The 27925-nt window shown below is 32.8% G+C and overlaps 2 protein-coding genes across 6 annotated transcripts in view; one reads left to right on the top strand and one right to left on the bottom strand.

Annotated features, from left to right (window-relative positions):
* Positions 1-5442: 5442 nt before the first annotated feature.
* On the bottom strand, positions 5443-10611 carry LOC130647440 (uncharacterized). The gene is made up of 3 exons (XM_057453297.1): positions 9796-10611; positions 9139-9180; positions 5443-8881 (listed from the first exon to the last, which is right to left on the bottom strand). The coding sequence occupies exons 1-3, from the start codon at positions 10600-10602 to the stop codon at positions 8735-8737; spliced, it is 996 nt and encodes a 331-aa protein (XP_057309280.1). The 5' UTR covers positions 10603-10611; the 3' UTR covers positions 5443-8734.
* Positions 10612-12942: 2331 nt separating this feature from the next.
* The window catches only part of LOC130647438 (ankyrin-3-like), a 33899-nt gene continuing 18916 nt past the window's right edge, over positions 12943-27925 (top strand). Inside the window, exons 1-5 of one of the 5 annotated variants that reach the window (XM_057453291.1) lie at positions 12943-13103; positions 21906-22001; positions 22171-22269; positions 23021-23119; positions 24138-24236. In XM_057453291.1, coding sequence (XP_057309274.1) covers positions 13020-13103; positions 21906-22001; positions 22171-22269; positions 23021-23119; positions 24138-24236 — 477 coding nt within the window. In that variant the 5' untranslated portion in view covers positions 12943-13019. Of the gene's footprint in view, positions 13104-14004; positions 14107-21905; positions 22002-22170; positions 22270-23020; positions 23120-24137; positions 24237-26494; positions 26635-27104; positions 27172-27925 lie in introns of those variants that run through there. The other 4 variants (XM_057453290.1, XM_057453292.1, XM_057453294.1 and 1 more) reach the window with 4 other exon arrangements.

The following is a 27925-nucleotide window of genomic DNA, read 5'->3' on the forward strand; positions in this document are numbered from 1 at the left end:
TCTGAAAATAGATATATTATAGATTCCCCTTGACATAACTTAGCATGAAATGGGACCAGTGTTTCCACGTATAAGCAATAATACAAATGCAAGAGTCCCAAAAGGGCCTGTAACATTGTGCACCTTATTTTTGGCGGACACAATCAAAACAGAAACACGACAACAATACGGAAAAGATTGCTTAATCGCTGTATTAGTTACTACGGCTAATCATATATAATAAATATTTCTACGAGCGTAACCAGTTGGTTCCTATGACGTTCAAAACTCTTATTTGGATTTTTTTATTTAGTATTTCGCCGACTAACCGTCCAATGTCTACAAATTAAATATTTATAATTTTTTGTCTCTAAGTAAAGTGTCTCTCTTTGCGTCTTTATCTATACTTGACGAAGGTTATTGCGTCACATTCTTGTTTTCATTTTATATTTAAAATATTTACGTTTAATGTATTATCCTTTTCTTTTTACTTGTTTGCTTGCTTCTTTCTGTTTTAGACGGTCTTCTCTTTCAGTTACCGTTCAAATTCTTGTTATAAGTAGCTATGAAGCTTCAACGTTAATCTTTTCTTAGTTTTTTTTCGTTTTTATATAAATAAAACTCTTCTGAAATTGACTTTTTATTTTCAATGTTTAAATGCAAGTACAGGCTTCCACTTGTTCAATCCATACATTTCGCTTTTTTGCAGAATCGAACATGAATATGGATAGGCTAGCTCGTTTGCGACACTTCTTCTTTTTCCTCCTTTTTCTTTTCGTTTTCATTTCCCCCCGCTATTTCTAAACTCGATATTTCCTTCGTTAACGAAACTTTATTTACGACCGACGATTCGATTGCTTCCACGATAGCGTTTCTTCTGCCAGCTCGTTCTGAACTGGAGAACGTTTTTTCTAGCTTTTCTGTTGATATGTTCTGTTGCACTTCTGACATTTGGCTCACCAGTTTAAAACCTGCACGGTTTATATAACAGAGAAACAGAGAAATGATACACTGCTTATATATATACAACAGATATGGTGAAAATATTCCTTCTTTGTAATTTCTCTGTTAAACTCGTTTGATAATTTTTCTTTAAAACCCTTTCAAACAAACGTATTTTGTGCTTCTTTTTCTCTCCTATACGTTGAAAGGCATTTATATATACTTTATTTGAAGATCTAAATTCAAACAAAAATTTCTTTGTATACACAATGAATAATACATTTGATAAGATGTAAAGAGAAAAGAAAAGAAATATATAAATAGTGATGAAGAATAAAAAAATATTATACTTTGTGCAAAAAGTGTAAGTTTTTAAATGAAATAAAATGTTGAAACGCTCCGTTTTCTTTTTTAATAATTCTCACAATTGGAACCATGATTAAATATATACTTTTGTTTACAAACTTTCTCTTTCTTTAAACCATTCTCCACCATCCGTTATCTTCCCGTCTTTAATACATTTTTTTCAAAAAGAGAAGAAAAAGATTAATCTTGACTAAAACAGTTCAAAAAATCCAGCGAAGATTAAAAAAAATATTAATGACAGCGAAACTGTCTGTTAAGGCGTCACGCTATTTGATTTGACGTGAAAGAACTATCTGTAACAGAGAAAGTAATCTAGCTTTTGAAGAACTAAAAATCTATTGGATGGCGCCAGTAGCGAACTAGTTCCACATGATCGATTTCAAAACAAATGGCGTAATTAGGCGCACTTGATTATAAGCGCACCCGTAGTTAAACGCACTAAATACTTATCAACAGTTTTTTTCCGTTTATAAGCGCACCTTTAGATAAGCGCGTTTAGAGAAAAGAAATATCGAAAACAATAAAATTAAAAAAAAAAAGTAAGAATGAACTTTATAAGGCAATACACATTGAAAAAAATTATTCACATATCATTTCCTTTCTTCTTGCACATTTTACAGTCGATTATAAGAGCACTCGTGGATAAGCGCACCAAAGTCTTACCATCACCGCTGATAACCGCTGCCCTTGATTGCCGCATTTTACGGTATAGAGGACACGATTAAAAAAAATCTCGAGTCTCGACGTAACAATTTTTACAATAATAGGCTCCAACTGACTTCGTCCTCAGACGATTTTGCCGTTTTTAATCTAACGGCTTCGCGTAACAGCTCGGGAGTCAAGACACCATGGGGACGAGGGCCCTCCCACAAAATAACAAACTAAGTTCCCACGCAAAGGATGCAGACGTCATGGAAAACCGATCTGCCTCTTCACTTTGTGCGTCAAAAAAACCTTTTTTGCCTTCGCTGCAGGTTCTTGGACAGTCTTAATAACTGAATTTACGGAAATCATGTGTTGAATGGGAAATATAAGCACAAAAATATAAACTGGGACGTCTCTATAATAATAGCCTTATTTTGTCTTCTTGTCAGCCAACTGGTCATATATAACCATGCTTGAAATTTCCACGCTACGAATAACAAATGCAGTATATACTACTCGCCGTTAAATAAATCCACGGTTTCGCCTATCTTTTATTTATCGCTTTTTGAGTGTCTCGTTACTGCGGTTACGATTTTGCGTGACAGATAGGCAGACCTATATGTGTATTACAGTTATGATAGGTACTAGCCGCTAGCCCGTAGAAAAATCCACGGGTACCCCTCCTTTATATATCGCATTCTGTGTTTCACTAACATCACGTTTTTCTCTCGCTCAAACACAGATGGTTATTATTAAAGAGGTTCTTTTTGACTTAGCTTGGATCGGCCAATACCGCGGCTTATTTTACAGTCTACGGACTAGTTTATAATGTATTTGTATACTATACGTGCCATGGACATATATAAAAGATACGCAAAGTTCAACGAATGCATATAAAAATCAGTCTAAAACGTTTGTTCCAGTTGTAGTCAGGACAACATTCACTTACACTTTTGTCTTTCACGCGTTTCTTGCGCGTTTTGGTAGGAGATTAGTCACGAACAGATGTTCGCTAACATTATATAGTCGCTTGTTTCAGTTGTTATCCCAGAAAACAACCCACAGTTTAGCTCGTCACTACTTGCAGCTGCCATTTTTGATTCATAAACAGGAAACGGTTTTAATAATATTTTGTTTATATAACGTTTTATGAGATATTTATGACGACTTATCGTCTTGTTTATTCAAAGAACAGTTTATTCATTTGCCTTGTATACACAAAAAGTTAATGTGAGACTGGTTTAAAGGACCACACAAGATTTGCATTGCATTTTTCTTCATTTTTCGGATAATTTTCCTCCCCTCAAGTTTGACCATAATTATCCTTTATGTAGATTCTATATCAAGCAATTAGCGCTTCCTCCCCAGAAGCCATTTTTTAACCTTCATGCCTGCAAAATGTTAATTTTATTGCAGCTTAAGAACAGTTGGTGGTTCACCATGTGGAAACATTGCAGGAAAAAGATTACACCCTGTGTTAATATAATTGTACTTTTCTCTCGAGCTTCATGCGTTCTCAGAAAATCGACATTTAGGACCTTAAATATAAAATAATTGTTGAAAAAATCGACTTTTGTTTGTATTCAATATGTTTTGCACGTTTTGCTTGTAATAGAACAAGCAAAACGTGGTTGAACAAATGAAGAAAAGTCTATCATCAAATCAAAGAATTAATTCAACAAGAAAGTAAATATTTTAATTTTTTTTGGTATCTGATAGTGGAACCTCAGCATTATTCTTAAAATATCTTCAAATTTTGGAAATAGGGACGTGGTGTTTCTTATAAAAAAGATTCTTATACAAAAAAGTGTGAAAAAGTTGGTGAAACATAAACCCACAACATAATTCATGACTTTTTTAAAAAAAAGTTTACTTTACTATTTGCTAATAAACTTAGAACTACACCGTAATGTACAGTTCACTAATGCTCAAATACACTTCATATTACTCTTATCAATTCAAAAACAAGAAACTAGCTAGATAGTACCCAGCCAGGATATGCCGATTTTAATACCATTTTTACAGATGCTGTTTGGAAAATGAGGTACACTCAATAAGTGGAGACACAGATACGTTTGTTTAAAAAAATTCAGTCAGCCAGTCACTCATATCATTATATTCAAAGCTAGCCTAGCTATAGCATACCTAACTCATTTAATTTAACACCAATGATAATAAACAACCTGGCAAATACATGCTATTACACCATATTATCACCAATTATTAATAATATGCATTGTTGATACTTGGAGGAAAGAATACAGACTACAGAATACAATCCGTATTCTTTCCTCCAAGGTTGATAATAGCGGAGATGGTGTAGTGGTAGTGCATTTGACTTGTAATCATAATGTTTCGGGTTCGATTCCCCACTCCAACGCACTTTAAATGCAGTGTTGTCAGCCCATTTGGTGCCATCTACTGACCGCTAACCGACTTGTGTGGCAGGCAAGCAAGTTAGAGCAATGTTATACGTATCTCTGGCGGTAAGGTAACATAGTTACAGTTTAAGGGGGAGGAAGAGACAACCGCTAGGATAGAATCCTCAAGGACGTTGAAACTCCCTGTTGCTATAATAAAATTGTATTGGCAAACTACTTTTGCAAATAATGGAAGTAAACAAACTATTACATGCACTTACTTTGTACAATCTAAAATTTTGCTAAGAGCTAATCTAGTTTTTATGGTTTCCATTGTTTTCTTCTTTTTTAATTTCCTGGTGGAAAAATATCCTTCATTTTACAACTTTGTCCCGAGGGCTCTTTTACGCCTATGAAGTTTTGATGTATTTCTGCGAGATGTTGGCGCCTCACCGTAATATATCAAATAGAAACAATAACCACTAAGGACAAAAGTTTTGGCTGGTTTAAATTTGCTTGCAACCTTTTCTTATTTTCTAGGTTTTGTATTCTCAAAACAAAACTGACAAGGATTATATCGAGAATTTAAGAATAGTATAATAGAATAGTCCAGAATAGTTAACGTATTCTTTCCACTTGATTTTCTGTCTTCGTTTGTATCGCCCAGAGCTGCAACTTAAGTGACCAAAAAAAGTCTTGATTGAATCTTTTTAATCAAACAATACCACTGAGATACAAGAGACAAATGAGATTGAGAGCGAATTAAAAAAGTCAAGTCAGAAATGAGTAGGAAAAAGAAACTTTCTTTCAATCAACATTTGTGATGGTCATTAACCAAAAGTGTTAAAAGAAATTTTCTACTTTAACTTCCTGCCACCGGCAATAGGCAACATGCTAATGTGTTAAAAGACCTTTTACGTAGCTCAATCGTAGAGAAAAATTTGGGGTTCAGTGGTTGCAGAGGATAAAGCAGCTTGTCAAATACAACAAAAAAGTTATCAATGTCAAAGCTGTTGTCAAAAGTTTGGTACATCTTCAGAAATCATTATACAGAGAATGATGATAGGCGTGATATGTCATTGCAAGGGATTGAACGAACTAACAGAACAGCCCCTGATTTTATTAAGACAGCTGAAAAGAATCTCTCAAGAATCTGCTGGTGACACCAGATTGATATTTTTCTTTCGTAAACAAAGGTATATACAGTGGTAAAGTGTTAGAGTATTAAATTCAATTAATTTAATTGTTACAAGATTAAAAATTTGTAATAATGCTATCTAACTAAACACCTTTATAAAACAGGAAAATCACAGAAGACATATAACTAGTCTTGAGATACTTGTTGAGATACCATATCATACTCTTGCTATGAAGACGCTTATACATAAAAACATGCATAAAAAAGAGAATTAAAATAACCTACGTAAAAAATGCTAAATAACAAATGCCTGCAAAAGGTAAATAAAGATCTGAAAATACAAGACTTCATTATTCAATCTGTGTAATATAAATGTTTTCACTTTGGTTTGAAAACATTTAAAGGATCGCTCATTGTCAAGTACAAATCTATCAATTTTGTGTATGCTATTCCAGATATATGGACCACGACGAACTGACTCTGACTGGCCTTAGTTTTTCTGTATGGTTCATAGTACTGACCAGATGACCTGGTTGAATATTTACTTTCTCTTACTTGAAACATGTTAGAAATTATGGGAGGTATAGATTTGTTTTTCATTTTATACATAAAGCATACCTTCTGAAAAATATTTATCTGGAAAATATTTAAAGCTTTTGATAGACTGCAGTAGTGGTTTGCTATGCGTAAATTTGTGTTGGAAAAGAATAGTTCTCACAGCGTGTTTTTGACGTTTATATATCGATTCAAGTTTAGATTTATTAGTGCTGCCCCAAACTATATTTGCCTAATTTATATGACTATGTACGAATGAAAAATATAAATTTATTAGACAATGTTTATTTAGGAGGTGTCGAGCTTTATAAAGAACACCAATAGATTTTGAAAGTTTTACACTTACAGTTTCAATGTGTTTCCGCCAGGTAAGATTCTCATCTAGTATAACTCCAAAGAACTTCGTTTCTGTTTCACGTGAGATTGTGAAATCTCAGATTTTTAATTCCGGTAATATTGTTGGTAGTCTCTTTCTTTTATGCGCTCGGTGGAATAATGTATATTTGGTCTTTTTACCATTTAGAGATAATTTATTTGCCTTAAACCAGTCTGTTAGTTTTATAAGTTCGTTAGTCTTATAAGTTTATTAAGTTTTATAAGTTTATTTTTAGTTATATAAGTTCGTTAGTCTATAAGTTTATTAGTCCACCAAAAGTGGAACAAACAAAAATAAACAGTGGTTAACGAACACTATAGGTTTTGAACTATTTGGTTCGAAATATTTTGATTTGCTGAGCAAGGAAGCAAAAGCAACTATAAACCGCTGATAGTTCTTTCAAGGTGGTGGAGAAAGAGGTTACGGAGGGCACGGCTTCTAGTTCTTCGGTGGAGATCAACTTTTAAACTCCGGCTCAAGCTCCACCTCCAAAATAAGAATTTTTCGCGGACGTACAAGAAGAATTTTCCAGATCACCCCGATTTTTATTCCTGGATACGCGAGCTTGAATACGCAAATGGTTTGTTTTCAAGATCATTATATGTGCTTAAAATTTAATTGACTGCATGATATTCTTTGACCCACACTACAAGTAGTTAAGAAGCTGTGTTCTCATCAGTGCATTTTATTCTGTACATTATCTTTAAAACTCCGTAACAGCCCATTATTGACAAGAATGAAGGGAACTTAATATCAGTATGTCTCGTATATTTAATATTACAGAAAAAAAAAAAAAAATCCTATTGAATTTAATGTTGCGAATTAGGCCTGCGTAGACTTAAACAACACGCAACAACAAAATCTATAAGAACACCTCTTTCCATGTTCATGTACTGTTTACTGTGCGTGCATCATCCACAGCAACTTGTCTTATTATTCTCCTAACAATACTAAAACAGACGCAAGTCAAGCGAAGTTAGATATATGTTTAAAGATTTGACTAAATTTTTCAATAATCTCAAAACTATATCTTGCAAATAATTTCTCTCCTTAAAAGATAAATGGCAGATACATCTGGATGCGTCACACTCGAGACAACTCCGAATATGCTAACTAAGTTTTATTATGTTAGAATGTTTATATAGGACAGTCACATCAGTGTTGGAAACGCTGTAATTAATGCGGTTAATAATGTTCAGACTGTACACCGTAATATGTTGTAATCAAAGCTATAAGCGCACCCGTAGTTAAGCGCACCAAATTTTTATCAAAATTTTATTCTCGTTTATAAGCGCCCCTTAGATAAGCGTGGTTACAGAAAGAAAATATCGAAAACTGACGAAAGATTAAGGAGGAGAGACAATTAGTACACATGTAGAGTAATTTTACTTTATAACTTATCTAAACTTTGGCCAATACAAATCATTAAAAAAATTATTCAGTTATTCTTTCCCTTGCACCTTTCTATACTCGATTAAAAGCGCACCCATGGATAAGTGCACCCTCAGATAAACGCACCAAAGTCTTATTACCACCGCTGATAAGCGCTGCGCTCGATTACGGCATTTTACAGTACCCACCGAGCTTCTCAAACTCTTCTATTTTTTCAGTCACGTTCTCACATTCATCGTCACTTTCTTCTTGATTGCATTTATTTTTATTTGTTGTGGTTTTATATGTTCATGAACAAGAAGAAAAGGTGTGTCCACTACAAAGGCAGACATCAATTACTGCGAAGGAGAATGGAATTTCAAATTTTGTAAACACAAGCAATTGAGAGAGCTGTTTCTATGTACGTAACACGCACTCTGACCTTGTCTAAGTTCGTCTGTCCGTATTTACAACGGACATAGGTCTTATGCTGTTGGAACCAAACCTTTAATAATATTTTCACTTACGTCAACTGCCCTCCACTTCTCCATTTTCCAAATCTTTCCGGGTGACGAAGGTGATTTTTTTATAATGCGGGTATTGTGGAAAGTGCAGTAGATCAGCAGTGGAGTACTGGCCAAGTGATGATATTGGATCATTTCAATAAATAGCAAGAAAACGACCTTTTGTACAAATAGTATGACCAGAATGGCAATGTTTGATTATTATGCAGAAAGTTCTAGTCAATGGAAAGTGTAAAACGTTTAAACTATCACAGATTGGCTTGTAAGAGTACGTCACAAACCTCACAAGCTGCAAAAGGATTAGAATTACTTTAAAAAAAGGTACGGCCGCGTGTCAAAGAAAATTTAAAAAAATTTTGAAATAAATGTCTATACAAATCTTTCAGTAACGCGTGATCTCTTAAAAACCACGCCACAATCTCAACTGTCTGTATCAAAGGGACGGCGCTTCTGAACTACCCTTCATTGGTACTTGCGTTTACAGATCAGTATCGTTTGTTTCAACGGGTTGTTTACTGCTTCCTTGGTTATTACGTTGACGGAATCGTCTCCAAGAATTTATTCGAAGGTGTGTGCTTTTTAATGCGTTCCTCTGACGTTGGAATCTGAAGGGTTTCCGAAGGTCCTAAATTGAAATGAGGCACATAAAGACCAACACTTTACACGAAGTTCTCTAGAAAGACGAGATACCAGTGCTGTAATCCAAGGGCATCTCGTAGCGTAGACAATATATTCTGTGTATTATTAAACGTACGCACAAAAGGCACCCTAAGAATTACTTCTGGAAACATCTTTGTCTTAGAAAGTTCTGTTCTGAACAATACACCTATTGTTTGCCACAATAAAAACACAAGCGACGGAGGTAAAGTTAAAAATGGTTACCTTGTCATTGAATATTGTCTCGAAGGTAAGAAAATAGACGCCCTGAAAGTAAAGTGACTTTATTTGCTTTGAAAAATGGAGACGTTTTTAAATTAACATATAGGACCTAATTAACTCCAGTTTTCATATGCTATGTGGAGGAACTAGATGCTGCCTCACGGCGACACAATTACTTCTTTCCCTCTTTTTTTTTCTTTGGGGGCGGGGGTGGAGAGGGGATGGGGACCGGGAGTGTGGCGTGTCGTGTTGACAAGGAAAATTAGGGCATAACTTCGAAGCTTTAAATTAAGAAACCTTTACACCCAATAGGGAAGTAAAAGTATTTCCTGTTAATTAAAGCGATTTTCTGTAAAAAGTCCACGAGCGTTGACAAGAGGTCCGCTCAATAGCTATAAATTGCTCTCTCCCTCATCGATGATGAAAGTAACAAACAGAACAGGGTGGAGTGACAGAGCAGCTTTGCCGGCTTAATTCGAGTGGTCTTATCAAATGCAAAATTATATATACGTTACTAACAAATTTATTAATTAATTGTTATTACATTAATTGTTTACGTCATAAACAAAACCCTCCTTCCCAGAACTCTTTAAGATAATACTCTAAAGTATTTTCAAGGTCTATTTAAAAAAACCTGGGAATAAGAATGGCAATACTTACCAGAAACGAGTGTAACACAACGAACACGCCACTTAAAATGGCGGACACTTTTTCACCCCGCACGACAACAATTAATTCCAATATGACCATCACAGAAATAACCAATCGAAACACGATCCCGTTTCGTAAACTCTGAGCATCTAGCAACTTTCGAAGAATTTCTGACTTTGTGCACTTCAATCTTTGCAATGTTGTGATACGAGCTTTGAAAGTGTACACCAGAATAACAATCATGATAGTTGTGGTAATGACTTCAAATGAAACGAGCATCCATTTTGCGTAGCGGTTATATACTGTAAATGAAGTTAACCTTCTCTCCTCTCTATAATAACCGGCAAGGAAAGCTATGAGAGCGAATATTATGGGGATAACGTAACAAAAAGCCCAGAAGTATGTCGATTTAAATTTCCAAGTTCTGGACATTTTTCGGTGATACTTCACCAAATAAATTGTCGTAATTTTAAGCGACAAACTCCAGCAGTAAAAAGCTACCGTACCATACATTATGAATATTGACAACACAAATGAAGAGGTATTGTTTAATTTCCAATCATGGCCTCGTAATATGAAAACGGCTGCTGAAACTTGCCATTGTATCAGGTGGGCAGTCACGTTGCATATAAAGACGGCTCTTTCCTTTTTTAACGGATGCTTCACTTTTTGTAGTACCATGTTTAACTGCTTCATGTTAACAGCATATATCAAAAGAGTAAGGAGCAAACACAAAATGGATATTGTGTAAGCAGAGTAAACGAAGCTTTGGAAGCTAGTACTAACGTCGTTTAGATAGTATAATATAATCGCCATGCTTACGTTTTTGCTGTTGTTGCTGTTGTTGCTGTTGTTGTTGCTGTTGTCGCTGTGTTTGACGTTGTTTTTGTTGTCGCTGTCGTTGATTCTGTTGCTGTTGTGTTGGTTGTTGTTGTCCTCAATTCTGTTGCTGTTTTGTTGCTGTTGTTTTTGCTAGTGTTGTTTGTTTTTCTCGCTGCATAATTTTTGTTGCTGTTGTGTGGAAACTTTTTTCGGTCTTAAATCACAAAAATTGTATCTGCACAAGTTTGCTCTAAAAAGTATGTCAAGAGCATAGTCAACACATTTATCTCAACTGTAAACAAAACATTTAGAAAATAAAAGTATTACGTCAACAAAAACTAACAAAACCACAAAAATATTCAAATAATGTCCTGCATTACGTTACGTCAGTAAACAGAGAATTGTCCGATTCTGTGATAGAAGAAATTGTCATATCAAAGCAGAATTCATTAATCTATAATCTAGCTTGTCCTGGGATGTGTATATATTTCGCTCTCCTACTTTGTGGGATTAAGCACTCTGCATCGTCAGCATGAGTGTTCGTGTTTATTCATGAGTTTATTACCTAGCACTGCGCATAGCTCTGTCCCTAGGGGCATTGAGCACTCTGGTTACATGTAGTACGATCGCCTGTAACCTAGTTCGTGTAAAGGGTTTTAATACCATCAATTACGAATCGAAAGGTTCGTGGTTCAAACCCCACCTTAGCCCAGCTGATAAGCCGTGATACGGCGAAACAAGCTTGTGCTGGGATGTGTAGATAATCTATAATCTATTAAGCTCCTTTAATCGATTTGTACAATATCGAATGACAAGGAGAATCTAATTCCCTCCAATTAGGGGATCTCTTATGTAACTGAACTCAAACAAGTAGTTTAGGCTGGAGCTTTTTTGAAACACAAGGTATTATCGTCGTAAATACCAGGGGTTTAGCAATCCCTCAATTTGAATGTAAATAATTGACGAATAATTTAGGGCTCCTTTTTGAGCTAGCTAGCGTATTAACAGCTGATTTAGACGACCGCCGATGACATAAATCTTATTCTCATGCTGAAGCTAAACAGAAAGGATGGTTGACAATGTTATAGTCTTTCGCATGATTCGAACTGGTATTAAACCACCAACCCTCTCGCACTCGAGGCGACTACTTTACCACCAGGCTACTAGTCAGTATGTTAACACATAAATTTGAACAGCTTATATTTTTCACAGCGAAATGAATTTTAATCCAATCCGTCCGTCCGTCCGTCCGTCCGTCCGTCCGTCCGTCCGTGAAAAAATGGTGACTTAGCTGCGCAGATAGCGAGACGCACGCAATGCAGTATAAAAAAGACCGGCGAACCCGTTGATTTTTCAACAGGCTAACGACTAGTGTTATATAATCTTAATACGAAAATGACGAAAAAAATATTTTGCTCTCAGTTTTAGAAAAAACCAGCCTAAACGAAACAGCACAATCTGTCAGCAGCAAAATTTCCCCCACCCTACACATCAGCCCAAGTAGAACTTTCGTTTGTCAGGTGATGATTTTTTCTCATTTTTGAGAAATGGCTGAAAAACTGCTATTTTGTAAAAATTTTGGACAGAGGATTCACATTGACAAAGGGAGAATATCCGCTATATCTTGTGCTTTTACCTATACACGAAAAAATTTTTTCGTTTAATCTGTTTTCAGTATAAATTGACCTTTCTCCCTTATACTTGACGGAAATGAAAAAATATTTCGGTAATGTTTGCACCGTTTTGTAAGCGCAGCAAAGGGCAGAAGATTATATTGAAGCGGCTGACTTGGCTTGACGTGTCACATCAATTATTTACGATATTATAAAACCATTTTTCTTTATTTAGCCTGGAATGTTTACAACGCACCACGTGTTTCCTGTGTACAACACATATGAACCACTACCACGACGAATATTCATGAGGTAAAAACGAAAGCTATAAGGAAATATCATTCAATCGTAATAAAAAGACGAATTGCGCTTGTTACGGTTTATGCATATATGGTCTGAAATTGAGCAACCTCGCCCCAGGACTTTCCAAGTTTCTTTTTACACGAAAACTAAAAGAGTCCTTGGATGTTAAAGATCAAGAATATAAATTTGTCCTTGCTCGATACCGATTTTTAAAAAGGTTTAGATTTCAAAATAATATCATAGCACCAAAATAAGTCAGTAAATTTACTCACAGCAGGAATTTCCTCAGCATAAAAAAATTGCAAATAAAAGAGGGAGTCTTCTCGCGTCTGGAAAAAATGAAAGTGAACCGCGGCCTTGAGAAAACAATTAACTCTCAATTCACTGGATGCTGCGTCCATAAATAAAAACAAACAAAACGCGTAAAACATATGGCGGATAAAAAGAAGTCATTTTTTGCCGTGATTTTTTAGAGACACTTTTTTAGGGTTTAGAATGCGAAATATCAACAAAACAGCAGGGCATGGACTTGGAGAGAGATCGTCCACAGAAAATAGCATAAACTACTATTCAAGCCAGGTATTTAACGACTTTGATTATATATCTATTTTTAATTAATTAACCAAAAAGTGATAAGAATATTTTTTGACGCTAGCTAGATATATAGCTAGCTAGCTAGCTAGCTAGCTAGTATGATCATGCATAACATAATGTAGGAGTAGAAAAAATAAAAATTAATTAGCTAACTACTACCTAATGTTTTCCCCATACATAATCGAGTTTAATACTCGCAAAGTCAGAGTGGCACTTACTACGGAGTCTGGGTGCCTAGCTAGCTAGATACATTTACAATATATATATATAGCTATATATATATAGCTATATATATATGGCAGCTAAGTTAGGCTATATTAAATGGATTTCTTATCTTTCTTTGCCTCTTATAATTTACAAGTTAATTGAAGGTAATGACCCTGTGGTCTTTGTTGTTTTTGTTGTTATGTATTGTTCAGAAGTGTGCAGCTCAAGGTGAATATATTAGTCATGTAGCTAGACTGTTTACTGAAGTTATTAAATTTATGCAACATACATACTTCTTAACTATATAACAACTATGTACGCTGACATTTTCATGTCAAGCTATAACTGCAGCAATTATATATCTGTCTGCAAAACCGGTGTAGTGTATTTGTTGAGTTAGCTTGCTACAAAAGTGTCTTACAAAGAACAGATTTCGTTTTAAATCCAGAAATATATAAGTGTTATTATTTTATAACAATATTGATTGAACTTATTAATAAGATTGTGTCATTAATTATATATCATCAGCACATACATTGTATTGTATGGTAACATATTTTACTTCTATGGTATAAATCAAGTTTTTAATATTGACTTTAAAATGAACACTGAGTTTTAAACTCGTGATATATATTTCTTCACTGTTTATATATATACAAGAACATATATACTGAACTTGCAACACTTATAAAAAATGAAATTTTTAAACTTTGGAAAAAATCGACACTCATTTGTTGAAGCAGTGCAGCCTAAAAAAACTTGGAAGGATTACATAGTATGGGTATATATATTGTCTTTATCTGCTTTAGTGTGTTTGTTATCTTTAGAAAAATTGTTTTTCTCACATGTCGTGATAAGCCCACAGTTCATTCTGAATTGTGAATATGCATTTTATATTCTGGTCTACAAACTCTTATTCTGCTTGAAATATGACTTTCTTAAAAATTGCTTTCATATTTTTAAGGTTTTTTAACTGTTGCTTATTAGATGTAGCTAAGAACTTACATACTTTAGTGGTGATATAGTAAACCCAGTAAAAACAGTGCTATAAATTTGCAGGATAGGCTCTGCTTGGAAAGATTTTTAGATCACTTTGTTTTCTCTGTGTACTAGCAAAGTCTTATTGATCAAGAAGAAATGTTGGAGCTGAGGTATAAGACATATTATGTTGTTATATACAGAAATAAAACATGGGCAGCGAAGCAGGAATAGGAATTATATTTATTTAACAGTAATAACTACTACAGTAGTAACCCTTTTTAGCTGTCCAAATAGCTAAATTATTTACTCAGTGTTTTACTTATACCATTTTTGTTTACTATTTCCTAGAAATATAAGCCTTAATACATAATAAAATGATTTTAACTTAACACTAAAATTGCTGAATCAGCAGAAATTTCTTTTTAAAAATGTATCAAAAACAAGAAAAAACGAGCTCCAACTTTTTACAATCTCGTTATTTTTCATCAGCTTCTGTTTTTAAATGAACCTCGGATTATCCCTGTTAAAACGGTGTGCTGATTTTTTTTGTTCATTCTTATTTTTTTAACAATAGCCTTTTGTTTTTTTCAAAAGATTCTTTGTTAGCATCCCCTGGTGCATTGAACACTGTTAAAAGAAAAATAATTCAAATAAAAAGATTTGTGCACACCGTATCATGGCTGCATGATTCACCGAGCATGTCTGAAATTTTTAAAGTAAAACAAAAATGCTATCGAAAGTTAAAGCTTGTGCATTGTAGCATAATGAAGATCGTCTTAAATTTCTACATAACGTGCCATTTTTGTTGTTATTTACGTTTCTCTTTGATAATTACGTCATTTCTTTCTGTACAATTTCGCAAGCACGTAGTGTGTTATAACAGAAAAAATATGGATATATAGTCTGAAAATAACCTTTCGTAACTAATTATGTAAAAAAAAATCCCATTTTTAAAAGGGTCACTGCCATTTTAAGACAAGCAAATAAAATCAGAACAAGAGAAAATATTATTATTTCACATTATTATATTATTATATTATTACTAGTCGATAAAGACCCGTGGAGAAATCCACTTAGGCAGAAGCATAATAAAAAATAGGTTGTTTTAAAATTTTTGCTGACGTCAGTACTGCTGATGCGAAAAAAAAATTGCTAAGTTTACTTTATTTGTTGCCTGTAATGTAATGTTTAAACGCTGATCAAAATAATGCATAGGATCATATGTTTTCGACAAACGCCTAAGAAGATATAAGGTTTAAGAACTTTTGCTGACGTCAGCAATGGCCTGTCAAAACCCAAAAAAATTTTTTTACAAATTTGTATACATATTGCCTTCATCGTATAGATCTTGAAACGCTGATCAAGAAAATGTATAGGATCATGCCCTTTTGACAAACGGTTGCAGAGATATTAGGGTTTGAAGGTTTTTTGATGACGTCTTTAAACCCATCTGTTCCGAAACGGATTTGGGGATCCAGGTTTGGGAAAATTACCCAAATTGGTCCTAGGTGGTCCTGTTACCCACGCGGTGAAAAATCATTGACTTCACCACCTCGTTTCCAAGTTCCACTGTTAGTAGCTTGGGGAGCTATGGCAAGATGATGGTCACTCTTTAGTATATACAAGAAGATAACAAAAATAACAAAAAAAGTAAACAATCATAAAAGAAAAAAAAAGAAAAGACTAAAAATGAAAAAGAGAATTATATACAATCACCATTCCAAATCCAGAATATAAGCAAGTTCAGCTATACAATGAGAGGAAAATTTTGTTAGACATATTTAAGCCTACCAGTGGTGAGAGAGACAAATTGTTTAGGAAGAGACGCACTGGTATCAAATTGATTTAATAGAAACAGCGGAAAAATTTATTAATCCTAGAGCAAACCCTCAAGTTCTATGAGAGTGCGTGAAGTTGATATTTAAAGTACTAAAAAGTGTCTTGGGAGATTTTCATGATGCAAATTGTGAAAAAATATCACATTTTTAAGGTTAATAAAGTCACAGAATTTCAGAATACCAAGGTTATTGATTAGAGGATTTGAGAGGGCATTGCTTTGTTGAAAAGACATGAGTCTGATAGCGAAATGCTGCAGAATGTATATATATGCTGTTTATAAAACAATCACGGGTCAGTTTTGACCATTTTTACAGAAATGATATAAACAAAAATGGATTTGTAAACCTGAGAAATAATTGAAGCCAAGCCAAGAAGGCTATAGGTATTCATTGTTTAGTTCCTCCGTTTAAGTAAAATGTCCTGGTATACACAATCATTGCTTTAAATTTTTATAATTTGTTATCACTAGGCTGATGTTGACAATCATTTTATTACATTGGCATATTATAATGGTTGCATTTGTCTCCTAGACATGCTGCAAACATTTTCTTTATTTCACATTTTATAAAAAGTATTTAATAATTAAAGCATCTTTTTATTTATTTTTTCTCTGATGCAAGTCACCTAAAAAAAGAGAGAATTATTGCTAAAATAGATTAACATCTAAAGAAAACTTTTTGAGATGTTATGTTTTGCATTGTGCTTATGCTTGGATTTTTGAATGTAAGCTATACGTATTGTTGTTATATACATTTTCAAATTAAGTAAATTTTATAAAAAATAATATAAATAATATAAATAAAAAAATAAAACAATGCAAAGTTTTTTTAGTAAAAATTTAACTGTTTTTTTTTTTTTTGCATATGGTAAAAAACTTATTTTGATGTTTAGGGTTGAGAATAGGGTTGTGTAAAACAGACAAGTTTGTTTTTTATTTTGATGAGCAACTTTTTTTTAATTTTCAGTTATTTTTCATTGTGGTGCAATGTGTGAGCACGCTCAGGAATGAGCTTTTTTTAAAAAGCAATTAAACAGATTTTTTTGTTTGTTTGTTTGTCGACAGGTCATTGGTGACATCATAAATATTTTCTATTGTTCTTCTTCTTAGGTTGATTATTTCATATAAGCAGATGGACTAGTTATGGGCTACTTATGGGCTACTTTAAAAGCTCTAATACCATTATAAAGCTTAAAATTGTTATTTCGGTAGATAAGAATTGTCTGGTGCTAATTTTTTTTTTGTGAAACTTAAAAAAATGATAAACTTTTGCAAATAAAAAAATGCAAAATATTTTGTAGGAATAAACCTGTGAAATGCTTCTCAGAATAATCAACAATTTTAATCTTCCTTTTCACAAATTGATGATTAAAGCTGCTTAATGAGTAATTTATATGTATATTAAGATAATTGTTTTTGACAAATTAATTTTGATGTGTTTAATATATCTCATTTTATGTATACACATTTTTTTATGCAACATATTTTCGTCTTAACCTCAGTTGTCATTTTTAAGTTTAAAGTTTGCTCTTGTGTAATTATTGATTTGATCAGAAAGGGTGCAGTACTCAAAAAGGTATAAGAAGTATTTTTTTTTCAAAATGAAAAGGGAAGAGATTGAAACCTCAGTCAAAAAGGAGTTTGTAATTTCTCTTCCAAGCTGTGACCATTCCACAAATTCATTACCATTTTTTTCCTGTCATCCTGCACTTGAACTTGGCTGTGACAAACACATAGCTGTGACATTTGTTTACAAAATATCAGCATGGTCAGTATAGTACAGTATTAATTAGTTGCTCCTTTTATCATTCCTTTCGCCCCTTTTTCATGTAATTTTTAAAAAAAGTGGATTAATTCTACAAAGGTTTATTTTGTTATGTTTGATCTGTCTTCTAAAACTGAAAAAAAATGTGCACTTGTATTTCTAAGCCTATTTTTCGCCAAATTGCCAGCAATATTTGGAGGACTAGTCGATAAGCCTGTGGAAAATCCCAATTTGGGAGAAGAACAATGAAGAAAATCATTTTTCAATTTTTTTGGGGAATGACTCGTCGATCGCTTTAATTGTACAGAGCTTGAAACACTGATCAAGATATTGTAAGGATTATGTATACTTTTGACAAAAGTTGCAGAGATATTCAGAAACAGATAAGGGGGATCTGGTTAGGAAAAATTATCCTTGCGCTAAAAAATGACTAACTTCACCACCTCATTTCCAAGTTATTTGGCCTCAAAATTACTGGTGCATTGTAATGGCTTTTACTTAAATAAGATACTGATGTTAAATCAATGTATTGACGCAGTGCCATAAATTCAGCAGAGTTAACAAATAAGACGTGTTTTTTCTTATACTTTAATGCAAAATGTATATACATATCTACTCTGCCTGCTACAGACAGAAACACGGAAGTAGCCTATTAATATAAGTGATTATTATGTGAAATATATTAGTATAATAACCTCTAATCTTCAGAAAGCTATTTTAATGCTTCCCAGGAGGTTTTAGATCAATAAATTAATGAGCTTTGTACTAACAGAAACTTTTTCCCTTATCAAACAATAATCTTTATGTATATACATAGTTCAATTTCCTGAGAATACATACTTTTTTGCTATTTTACTTGTTTGATTTTTCTAAACTTATTGATCCATTAAAGTTTATTCTCCATTTCCTGCACTTATTATAGCATTTAATTTTAGCTTATTGATCAAAAGGCAAATTTATTTAGTTTTAGAATGAAAACAGGGAATGTTTTTGGGATATTCGCTTTTAGTTTTCTACGGTAAGATACCCTTTTGTTACTTAGTCTAAATTTCCTCAAAATCTAAGCATAGGATAGCAAATGTTAGGATGAACAAAATAAAAACTTTTATATATATAGCATAGTATAATCTTACTATGCAAAAACTACATCTTATTATGCAAAAAACTATTTATATTAAAAGATAAAAAAAGAGCAGATGATGTAAAAAACACATTTGAAATTTGAGATATATAAACCATGATGCAAATGTTTATAAAAACGCATGGTGTCCATATCATAATATAAAATTGTGTGATATTGTGATAAATGCAATGTGATAAATGCCACATTTTTTCAGTTGTTTTTTCTCTTTGTTTTTATTTGTTCACTCAGTGTGTCTCTTTCAAGAAATTTATTTTTCACAAACAGACTCTATATCAACTTGCAGCTTACCTTTTTTTATCTGCAAGAGTTTTTTATGAATGTTTACTTATGGGTCTTAACAACCTATTAATCTACTGCAACACAGACCATTTAAAGAGTATATTGGCCAAAATACCTGTCATTTTTAACCATCCTTTGTCTTGTTTGCTCAACTTTCCTACCCCCTTAAATTTAGTACTTCATCGCCCCTTCTCCCCTCCACCATAGAAGTAAAAAAAGTAGCTGCATATCCTTTTTATACGAATCCTTTTTATACGAAACAAACAAACCGCATAAAAGTCTAAGTTTTTAATCATTTCCTAATTTTAGTATCAAAAGGTTTTGTACAGTACTGTAAAAAGGTATCTTAACATCGAGGATCGCATATCTTGCGCGACGCGATCGATCCGCGATAGCTTTTTTTGCTCCTAAATTTCTATCGCGTGAAGCCTTATTGCGCTTCCTCGATAGGCAGTCTTGATACATCGCGATGTGTTTTGAAATTAATTATATATCTGTTCTTATTAAATTGCAGCGCAAAGAAAAAAAAATAAATTAAACGATAATCTCGAAAGAAATAATTTTATTATACTGTTCTTAAATCACAGCGTGAAGAAAAAAAAAATAAGGGATTGTCTCAAAATTTTAAACTTGCAAGCACTACCTTTTTTATTAAACTTTGTGTATGAAATAATAAGAAACTGCTACTCATGGTAAAGTAAATGCGGTTTTAAATCAACCAAAGCGGTTAAAAATAATTTTTTTCAGAAAGTAAATGTACACCAAACAATTAGCCCTTTCTTTGATTTTGTGTTCTTTGTGTTGTTTTTTTTACTTTCAGTTGTATCAATCACTTATTGCTTGTCTAGATTTATTTACATACTATGTTAACATTACATACATTTGCATATGCAAGCATTTTATTTTATTCAGTCTTCGTGCACGACATCAATATGTTTTTGTTTGTCTGTGAATAAACAATGTTTATTTTTAATAGACAGTTTTCAAAACTGTACTGTCATTTCTTGTTAAGTTTCCAATGTTTGAAACATGACAGGCTTAGTGTTTTGTTCTTTCATTGGCCATTTTGTTTTTGTTATGTCAGACATACGCGAACAGTATTAACACTTAAATCATAAGCTGTCTTAAGAGAAGTTAAGTAAAGTATTTTAAACAAATTTTCTTTAAGGGTTTGTATTATTATCCATTTTTTGCATGTTAACTTGAGAAACATGCACATAGGTTTGCTATCCTTTACATCATAGATTTTAAGTTAGTTATTAGAGTCTTCCTGAAAAATAATATTTCTAATTGTGACATGAAAGTCTGAGACCAGATATTTATAGGCACCTTAGAATAAACCTGTTTTGTTTTTATGTACGAACTTTCCTATTGTTAAATGTGATCTTGTGGTACAATAATATATATAACTTCTATAGGTGCCTTGTCTCTCTCTACATTCCATACTTTTATTACAAGCTCGTGAGCTTGTATTAAAACACAAATGTGTCCTACGAGAATGGAAATTTTTCCCTCTCTGAGCACCGACATGGGAGTAGTTGTGTGTTCGAATCTTATCTTGGTAACTATTTTTACTTTTTTTTTTGTTTTATTTTTAAAAAGATAAGATAAGTGTTCAAAAGCGTTATTTAACTAACTTGTAAATTAAAGGTGTTTCCACCAAATTTTTCAAAAGTGAATGTAGGCAAAATTAAGGTCTCCTCAAATGCCTGGAAAGTAGTCTGCGAAAAATAAAATTTCCACAACAAAACTTAAGAGGAAAACGAAGACGCTCCACCATATATTAATAATAACAAGAACGAAATTCTTTTTGCTACGCTAATGACACGCCAACGTAGAGAATATGGTTTCGGAAACACTCCGAAAGAACGTAAATTTTCCGATTCCGTTTGTTGTTAATTGTCTCTGCGCGAAAAGTGCACAGGATTCTTTGTGACAATTCTGGTAATAATTTTTTTTAACTGCAGCTATTTTTTTCGAACAATTAAAATTTACTCATACATTATTTTTTATTTTTTTATTTTGCTTTTTCTCACTGAGTGACTTTCTTATTCCCCGTTTTTTTTGTTTTTTTGTTTGTTTTGTTTGTTTTTTTTTTGGGGGGGGGAGTACTGAATTATTGAATTTCGCAAATTTTAGGTGGGGCTTGTGGTATTTCTTCTTTCTGTCAGTCAGTTTACCCCAGACTGACCCATCAAAAATTGACTATTCGAGGAATTTTCCATTTAAAAGGATCTCACAAATCAATTTTGAAAAATAACTGCGTAGTGCGTAACAAATATTATTGCCTATCTGATTAGCAAAATGTCGTGTCTAACTTCGTAACAAAAATCACAATTTAATAGACAGCTTCTTGTAAACTTTATTCGCGAGGTTGTTTACGTATATCATACGTCTTGTTAAACCTATTAAATATACTTTCCGTCTTTCTTTGTTATAGCTCATTAATAACAAATTTGTAACATTTAGTATTTACCGACTGCATTATGAAATCTTGTGTCAATTTTTCCTTGCCCTTTTCTATAAGCAAGTTTGTTGCATTATTTTTTGTCATGAATTCATGTTACATTTCAGATGGATGAGGACTTCATTAGGGCAGCAAAATCTGGCGAGATAAAGAAAATCAAAGAATTATTAGCTGCAGGTGTCAATGTCAATATTACAAATCCAGTACGTATAATAAAAATTTACAAACATAACACAGGTATCCTATTTGGTTGGTGAAGTTCTAAGTTAAAAAAGAAAGCTATATATAGAAGTTTCGTATTTTACTTGATTTTCTCTTTATATTTAACCAGCATTGTTTTGTGAATTGTCAACATTATCACTCTCTTTTTAGGGTGGTTTAAATGCATTGCATTTGGCATCAAGAGAAAACCATCCAGACATTGTAACGTTACTTCTAAGTCATGGCATTGACGCTAAGGCGATAACAAAGGTATGAATAAATTAGGCTTGAGTGAGCGGAACCTTTTGATGCCCAGGGGTCAAAATAACAGTTGGTCATGACTGACCATTTTTGGCAAAAATCGACTATTTTTTTGTCAATTTACCCTTGTGCTTGGTAATTATTCTTTGTCACCTTTGTTAGTGATAATAATATCTTTAATATTGATAATAATTTCACTTGTACTGTGAAGATGTTATATAGTTTTACTATATCCTATACTTTTAATATAATAAAACACATCAAAGCTGCATTGGAACGAAAATTTAAAGAAAGAAGTACTCAACCATTGACACTACACATGGCTGCTATTTTGTTTTTGACTAAATTGTCATGGATTCTTAGTTCCGGTGTATGACTTATAATTATTTGTTCGCCCACCATGTTTTGCATGTGTCCTCTTTTTAACAAATTTTAAGATTTCTTAGATCACATATTAGCAAAAATCTACATCCCTCTGTCCTCTTGAGAGCTTGCAGCTCCCCCCAAGTCCCCCTGCTTCTTTGTATCACTCACAATGCGTGCTGGGTAATAATTATGACTGACGATAGAATTTTTTTATTTCGACCCCTGGATGCCATCAGGAAATTTTTTTTTTGCATTTATGTAAAAGATTCACTCTTTATATGAGGGTTTTTGGGATATAAAAACTCAATATTAGAGTGCATAATTGCCACAATTATAAAGATGACCAAATTATAGTTGACTTAAGTTTTATTGTCTGTGCATGTTTTTCTTTTAGAGGTTAAACACTGCGCTTCACATTGCATCCTTAGGTGGTAATACGTCGGTTGTGCAAATACTCCTTAATCATGGAGCCAATGTAAATGTACAAGCTCAGGTAAGGTTGAGTTTATGGTAAGAGCAGACAGATGTTCCACAAAAAGGCTAAAAAAGCCTCACAATTGAGTTTTGACCGGAATTTTAACCTGTGTCGAACAGAATTATTTGCATACTAGTCGTTAGACTGTGGAAAATCCACGGGTTCACCCGTCCTTTTTATACCGCATTGCTAAGCTACTTTTTTGTGTGACAGACAGACAGACGTATACGGGCATTATAATATAGATAAGCTGCAAAATTTATTTCAAATTCTGTGACACACTTATGTAGGAGAGGGAGCAGTAAGTGAATAAGCATGCACAGCCTAAAGAAGTACCGAGTTAAGGTGTGAAGCACAAGAAAATCACTTGCATTACTCGTTGATGGAGAAGACATTTTACTATTGATTTTTGCGGTTTGTTTCTGTTGCAAATTTCTGTTGCAACTTCATCCCATCCCAAAATATTTTCTTTTTATCCTTGTGGTTTTTATCAGATCAAATAAAATTTTGTAATTTCTAAGTTCTTTGGCGACTTCTTTATCCATCATGTTTGTCATTGTTATGCATTCTATTTTTAATACTCATATCTTGCTCAATTTGCACATCTTGCATTGTATGGTCATACTACAAAAATCATAAAACAAACAGAAATTTCATGTTTGATTTATGCTTTCTAAAATTGCTTCAGTTATGCTCAGATTAGCTTCTCCCTTTCTATGTGTGTGACACAAGCTTTACATAAATCTAATGTTGTTGATTAATTGGTTAGTTCCATGATTGATGGGGTAATTTGTTGGCTAATTGATTAGTACAATTACCTGATTTGTTAATTTAAAATTAAGTATTTCAAATCAATCCTAAAATTTTATAAGTACCATAAACAAACAATGTTACTGAGAAAGAAATCACTAATTAACAAAAGACTTTAATCTCATTAAAAATTGTGGCTTTTTCTACATAATGTTCAGTTTCCTCTAGACATTATTAAGTACTCAGTTAATAGTAGACTGTTGCTTTTTTGCAATTTTTTTTTTAGGATGACATTACTCCATTATATATGGCTGCACAAGAAAATCATGCTGACATTGTTAAGATGTTGTTAAAGAAGAAAGCTGACCCTCACATTGCTGCTAAGGTTATATTTGTCATAGTTTTGACAAATATCTAAAAACTGTTTTATGTATTTTTTGTTTTAAAAGGAAATATAATATCTGTGTTTAATAATGTCTGTTATGTAAGAAGAAGACATTGTATTGAAAAGAATTCAGTTAATTTAATAGAATTTTATCACTTGTCATAATGAGTTGGTAGTAATTTTTGTGTATCTGTAGTAACTCAATTTTTTGTCAGACTTGCAAGCATTGGGTACATAAGAGGTGCAGTAGTATTAGTGGAAGATTAAGAGCTGACATTCAGTTTGTATGCAAGCGTTGCAAAGGTGAGATTATAGAGAATGAAGTATTTCCAGCTTTAATGATGTACAACAGTGGCTCGTTAGAGATAGTTGAGAACTTCTGTTACTTAGGTGATATGTTGGGCAGTGAAGGGGGTGTTGGAAGATGTGTTACTTGCAGGATAGGTTCTGCTTGGAAAAAGTTCAGAGAGTTACTTCCTTTGTTGACTAGCAGAGTTCTGTCAATCGAGGTAAAAGGTAGGTTGTATGAGGCCTGTGTAAGAAGTGTTGTTGTACGGTAGTGAGACATGGGCAGTGAAGCAGGAAGATCTGACCGTTTAGAAAGGAATGATATGAGAATGGTTAGGTGGATGTGTAACGCCAGTCTGAGAGACAGAAAGAGTTCAGATGAGCTAAGAAGCAGGCTAAGTCTCCGTAGAATTAAGGATGTTATCCATAAGAAGATTGAATTGGCTGGGGCACTTGGAAAGAATGGAGGAGGATAATTGGGTAAGAAAGTGTAGAGACTTGATAGTTCCTGGGGCAAAGCCCAGAGGCAGACCGAGAAAGACATGGCAGGAGGTTATAAGGACAGACTTGATACAGAGGAAGTTGAGTTTAGATCTAACACAGTCTAGATCAGATTGGAAGAGGGTCATTAATATACCCCGTCCAACCCATGCTAGCATGGAAAACGGACGTTAAGCCGAGAATGATGAATGATGATGATCTGTGACTGACAAAGGCAATTATAAATGTTTGCAATTTTCTTCAACGTTGCCTATAAAATATCCCCTATAAAACTTTTCTGTCTTTAATAATGCTTCTGTTAACATTTTTTTAAGACGTGATAAAATGAAACAATTTAATTATCTAAGAATTCTTTTGAATATTTTTAAGTTTTTTTATGAGTGCCTGTTATGTGTCATGTAGCAATTTAAATTAACTAGTTGGTGTCCCTTGGATAAATCCACGGATTGCCCGTCCTTTGTTTACTGCATATCGTGTGTCTCGCTACTACGGTTACCATTTTTTTTGAAAGACAGACATACGGGTATTATAATATAGATAGTTACTTTGTTTTGAATCTACCACAATCACTTTGTTATTACTGTTGTCTAGTTCATTTTTAAAATTATTTCTACCCTTTCATTAAAATTACCCACAAACTTTTAAATTCATTTTTATTTTGGCAAGGAGAATTAATTCTGCATGTTTTTGTTTTTTGTAATATATCTTTGAACTTGATCTTAATACATTAACAATTTGTGTGTTTTACTTCTCTTTTGGTCATTTATGTACTAATAAGAACTAATAATAAGCTATGTATAACTGTATATGCTGGATAGTTTTTTTTTCGTAATTGTTGTGATTGTGTATGGCGATCAGGGTTTGTGTTATTCACCATAATGAACAACCCTTTCAGCTTCTTTAAGAAACTCAAATCTTTGCAGCCATAATTTAAGAACCGTTTTAAGCTAAGATGGCCATCTTACATTGGTTTGTTATTTCATTTTTTATCAAATCTAAAAAGTTTAAAGTTGACTTGGAAGTTAGGTTAGGAAACTACTACCTTCCTCCATAGTTGCATGACATTTAATGTGAAATGATAAGAGGTTGTGGATGGTAAACACACCGAGAATCTGATAAAATCTCAATCAAACACAGAAATTTTAAAAATATATATCATGGAAACCATATCCCAATTTAATTTTTAATCCCCCCGAATAACAATAATTCCAAAATTTCCATATGGTTGTGAACTATTTTTAAATAATGTTTTTATCTTAGGAAAAATATGAGATAAACGTCTTTACTATGTACATTTTAAAAACATGTGTCATAATAAAGAACTCTAGCTACATGTTAATATCTATTAACAATAACAACCTTCCAAACTTTCTTTTTTATTAATTATTAATACTTCTTTTTTTATTTATCACTTTATTCAGTGTTTTTTGATATTGAAAATTGGAAATTTTGAATGACCGCTATTTTGCATATTATTGTTACTTTTTAAAACTTTTGTTGTGAAACATTTTTCTTCAGCTTGTAGAACTTTGCAGTTTTTCATTTTTGTAACAACTGGATTTCTGATCTCAAGAGTAAACATTTACTTGCAGCTGATCCACTTCCAAAAGTATGTTTTCTATATTTCTATATTATACATTATAGAAAGCTTTATTTTTATTCTTAATAAATAATATTTTTTATATAAAGAAAATCACAACAATAAAACACTGGCGTCTCTCTGTAAGAATTAACTGATTTAGACACATGCAAATTCCGATTCGTGTATACAATATGGGCGTAAATTTAAAATAGAACTATGTAGACGTGATAGAATCTTGTCTTTGATTATAGCTGAAAGGTTTTTTTTCAAAGGAAATATATTTTTTGCTACGGGTTTACTGGGTGAAATTTTTACGTTTGCGTGTATATATCAGCAACCTTGTTTTTATACTTCATTGATTTGTAATTCTTTGACTTCATGTGGTTCCTTTAAGACTTGAATTTTCTTTTTTCCTTTCACATGTAATTAAGGTTGTCCTTATTATTAAATTGACGTATTCGTTGTATTTTTTGTTATTAATTTTAAGATTTTCTTCTTTATTGCTGTGCTGTTTTGAGTACTGGTTTATTTACCACTTGTACTGGATTGAATATTGCTGTGTGTGTATGTTATAGCACTTATTTTCTTCTAGCACCTAGTTTTGTTCTAGCACCTAGTTTATCATACTAATTTACTAATCAGACTACCTGTTCCTACTTTGGTATATTCCAATCTGTCTAATTTACTTACTGCTAGATGCTAGGACAAAATTCAGTTCGATTTTCAATCTAAATTAGTTGTTCGTTCCCACACTCATTTTTATTTCACATTGCTTTTATCCTTTTTTATCACTTGATTGTTTTTACTTCAATTGATACATTCGGACCAAAAAGTATTTGCAACTATACTGTCACGGAAACGAATTTTAGTTCATTTTGTTCTCAATTATTCATAATTTTTTTCTTCCTCAGTTATATTTAAACTATTACAAAGAGAATAATTTTCTAGTTCTGTAACAATTCATAAATTTTTAAAAAATAAAAGACAGGAGTTTTTGTTATGTTTCTTTTTTATTTGAATTCTTCTTTAAAAGAAATATGAAGAGAAATAATAAATAAACTTTCACAGAGGTGGGTTTATCAATAAAGCCTGTTGTGGAAAACCTGGAAAACACTTCAGGGCTAGGCGAGAAAAAATATGCTGCCTCGCTTATCGCTGTTCCTTTTATTAGGTTGTTAGCCAAATTTTTTTATCCTTTTATCCTCAGATTTTTGTAAAGCAAAAGAAAGTGGGCAGAGAATTATGGGAATTACTTTACAAAATTATAATCGGCATTCAAAAGAAAATAAGGAAAATATACTGTTGTTGTTGTTGTATT

This window comes from Hydractinia symbiolongicarpus, chromosome 6 (assembly GCF_029227915.1).
Source record: "Hydractinia symbiolongicarpus strain clone_291-10 chromosome 6, HSymV2.1, whole genome shotgun sequence".
NCBI lineage: Eukaryota > Metazoa > Cnidaria > Hydrozoa > Anthoathecata > Hydractiniidae > Hydractinia > Hydractinia symbiolongicarpus.

Excerpts from the sequence above, each read along its gene's own strand:
- LOC130647440 (XM_057453297.1), bottom strand. The coding sequence starts at position 10,602 with ATGGCGATTATATTATACTATCTAAACGACGTTAGTACTAGCTTCCAA. Across the intron at positions 9,181-9,795 it reads TTGTGTTACACTCGTTTCTG|GGCGTCTATTTTCTTACCTT; the intron begins GTAAGTATTGCC and ends CTTTACTTTCAG. Across the intron at positions 8,882-9,138 it reads AGACAATATTCAATGACAAG|GACCTTCGGAAACCCTTCAG; the intron begins GTAACCATTTTT and ends ATTTCAATTTAG.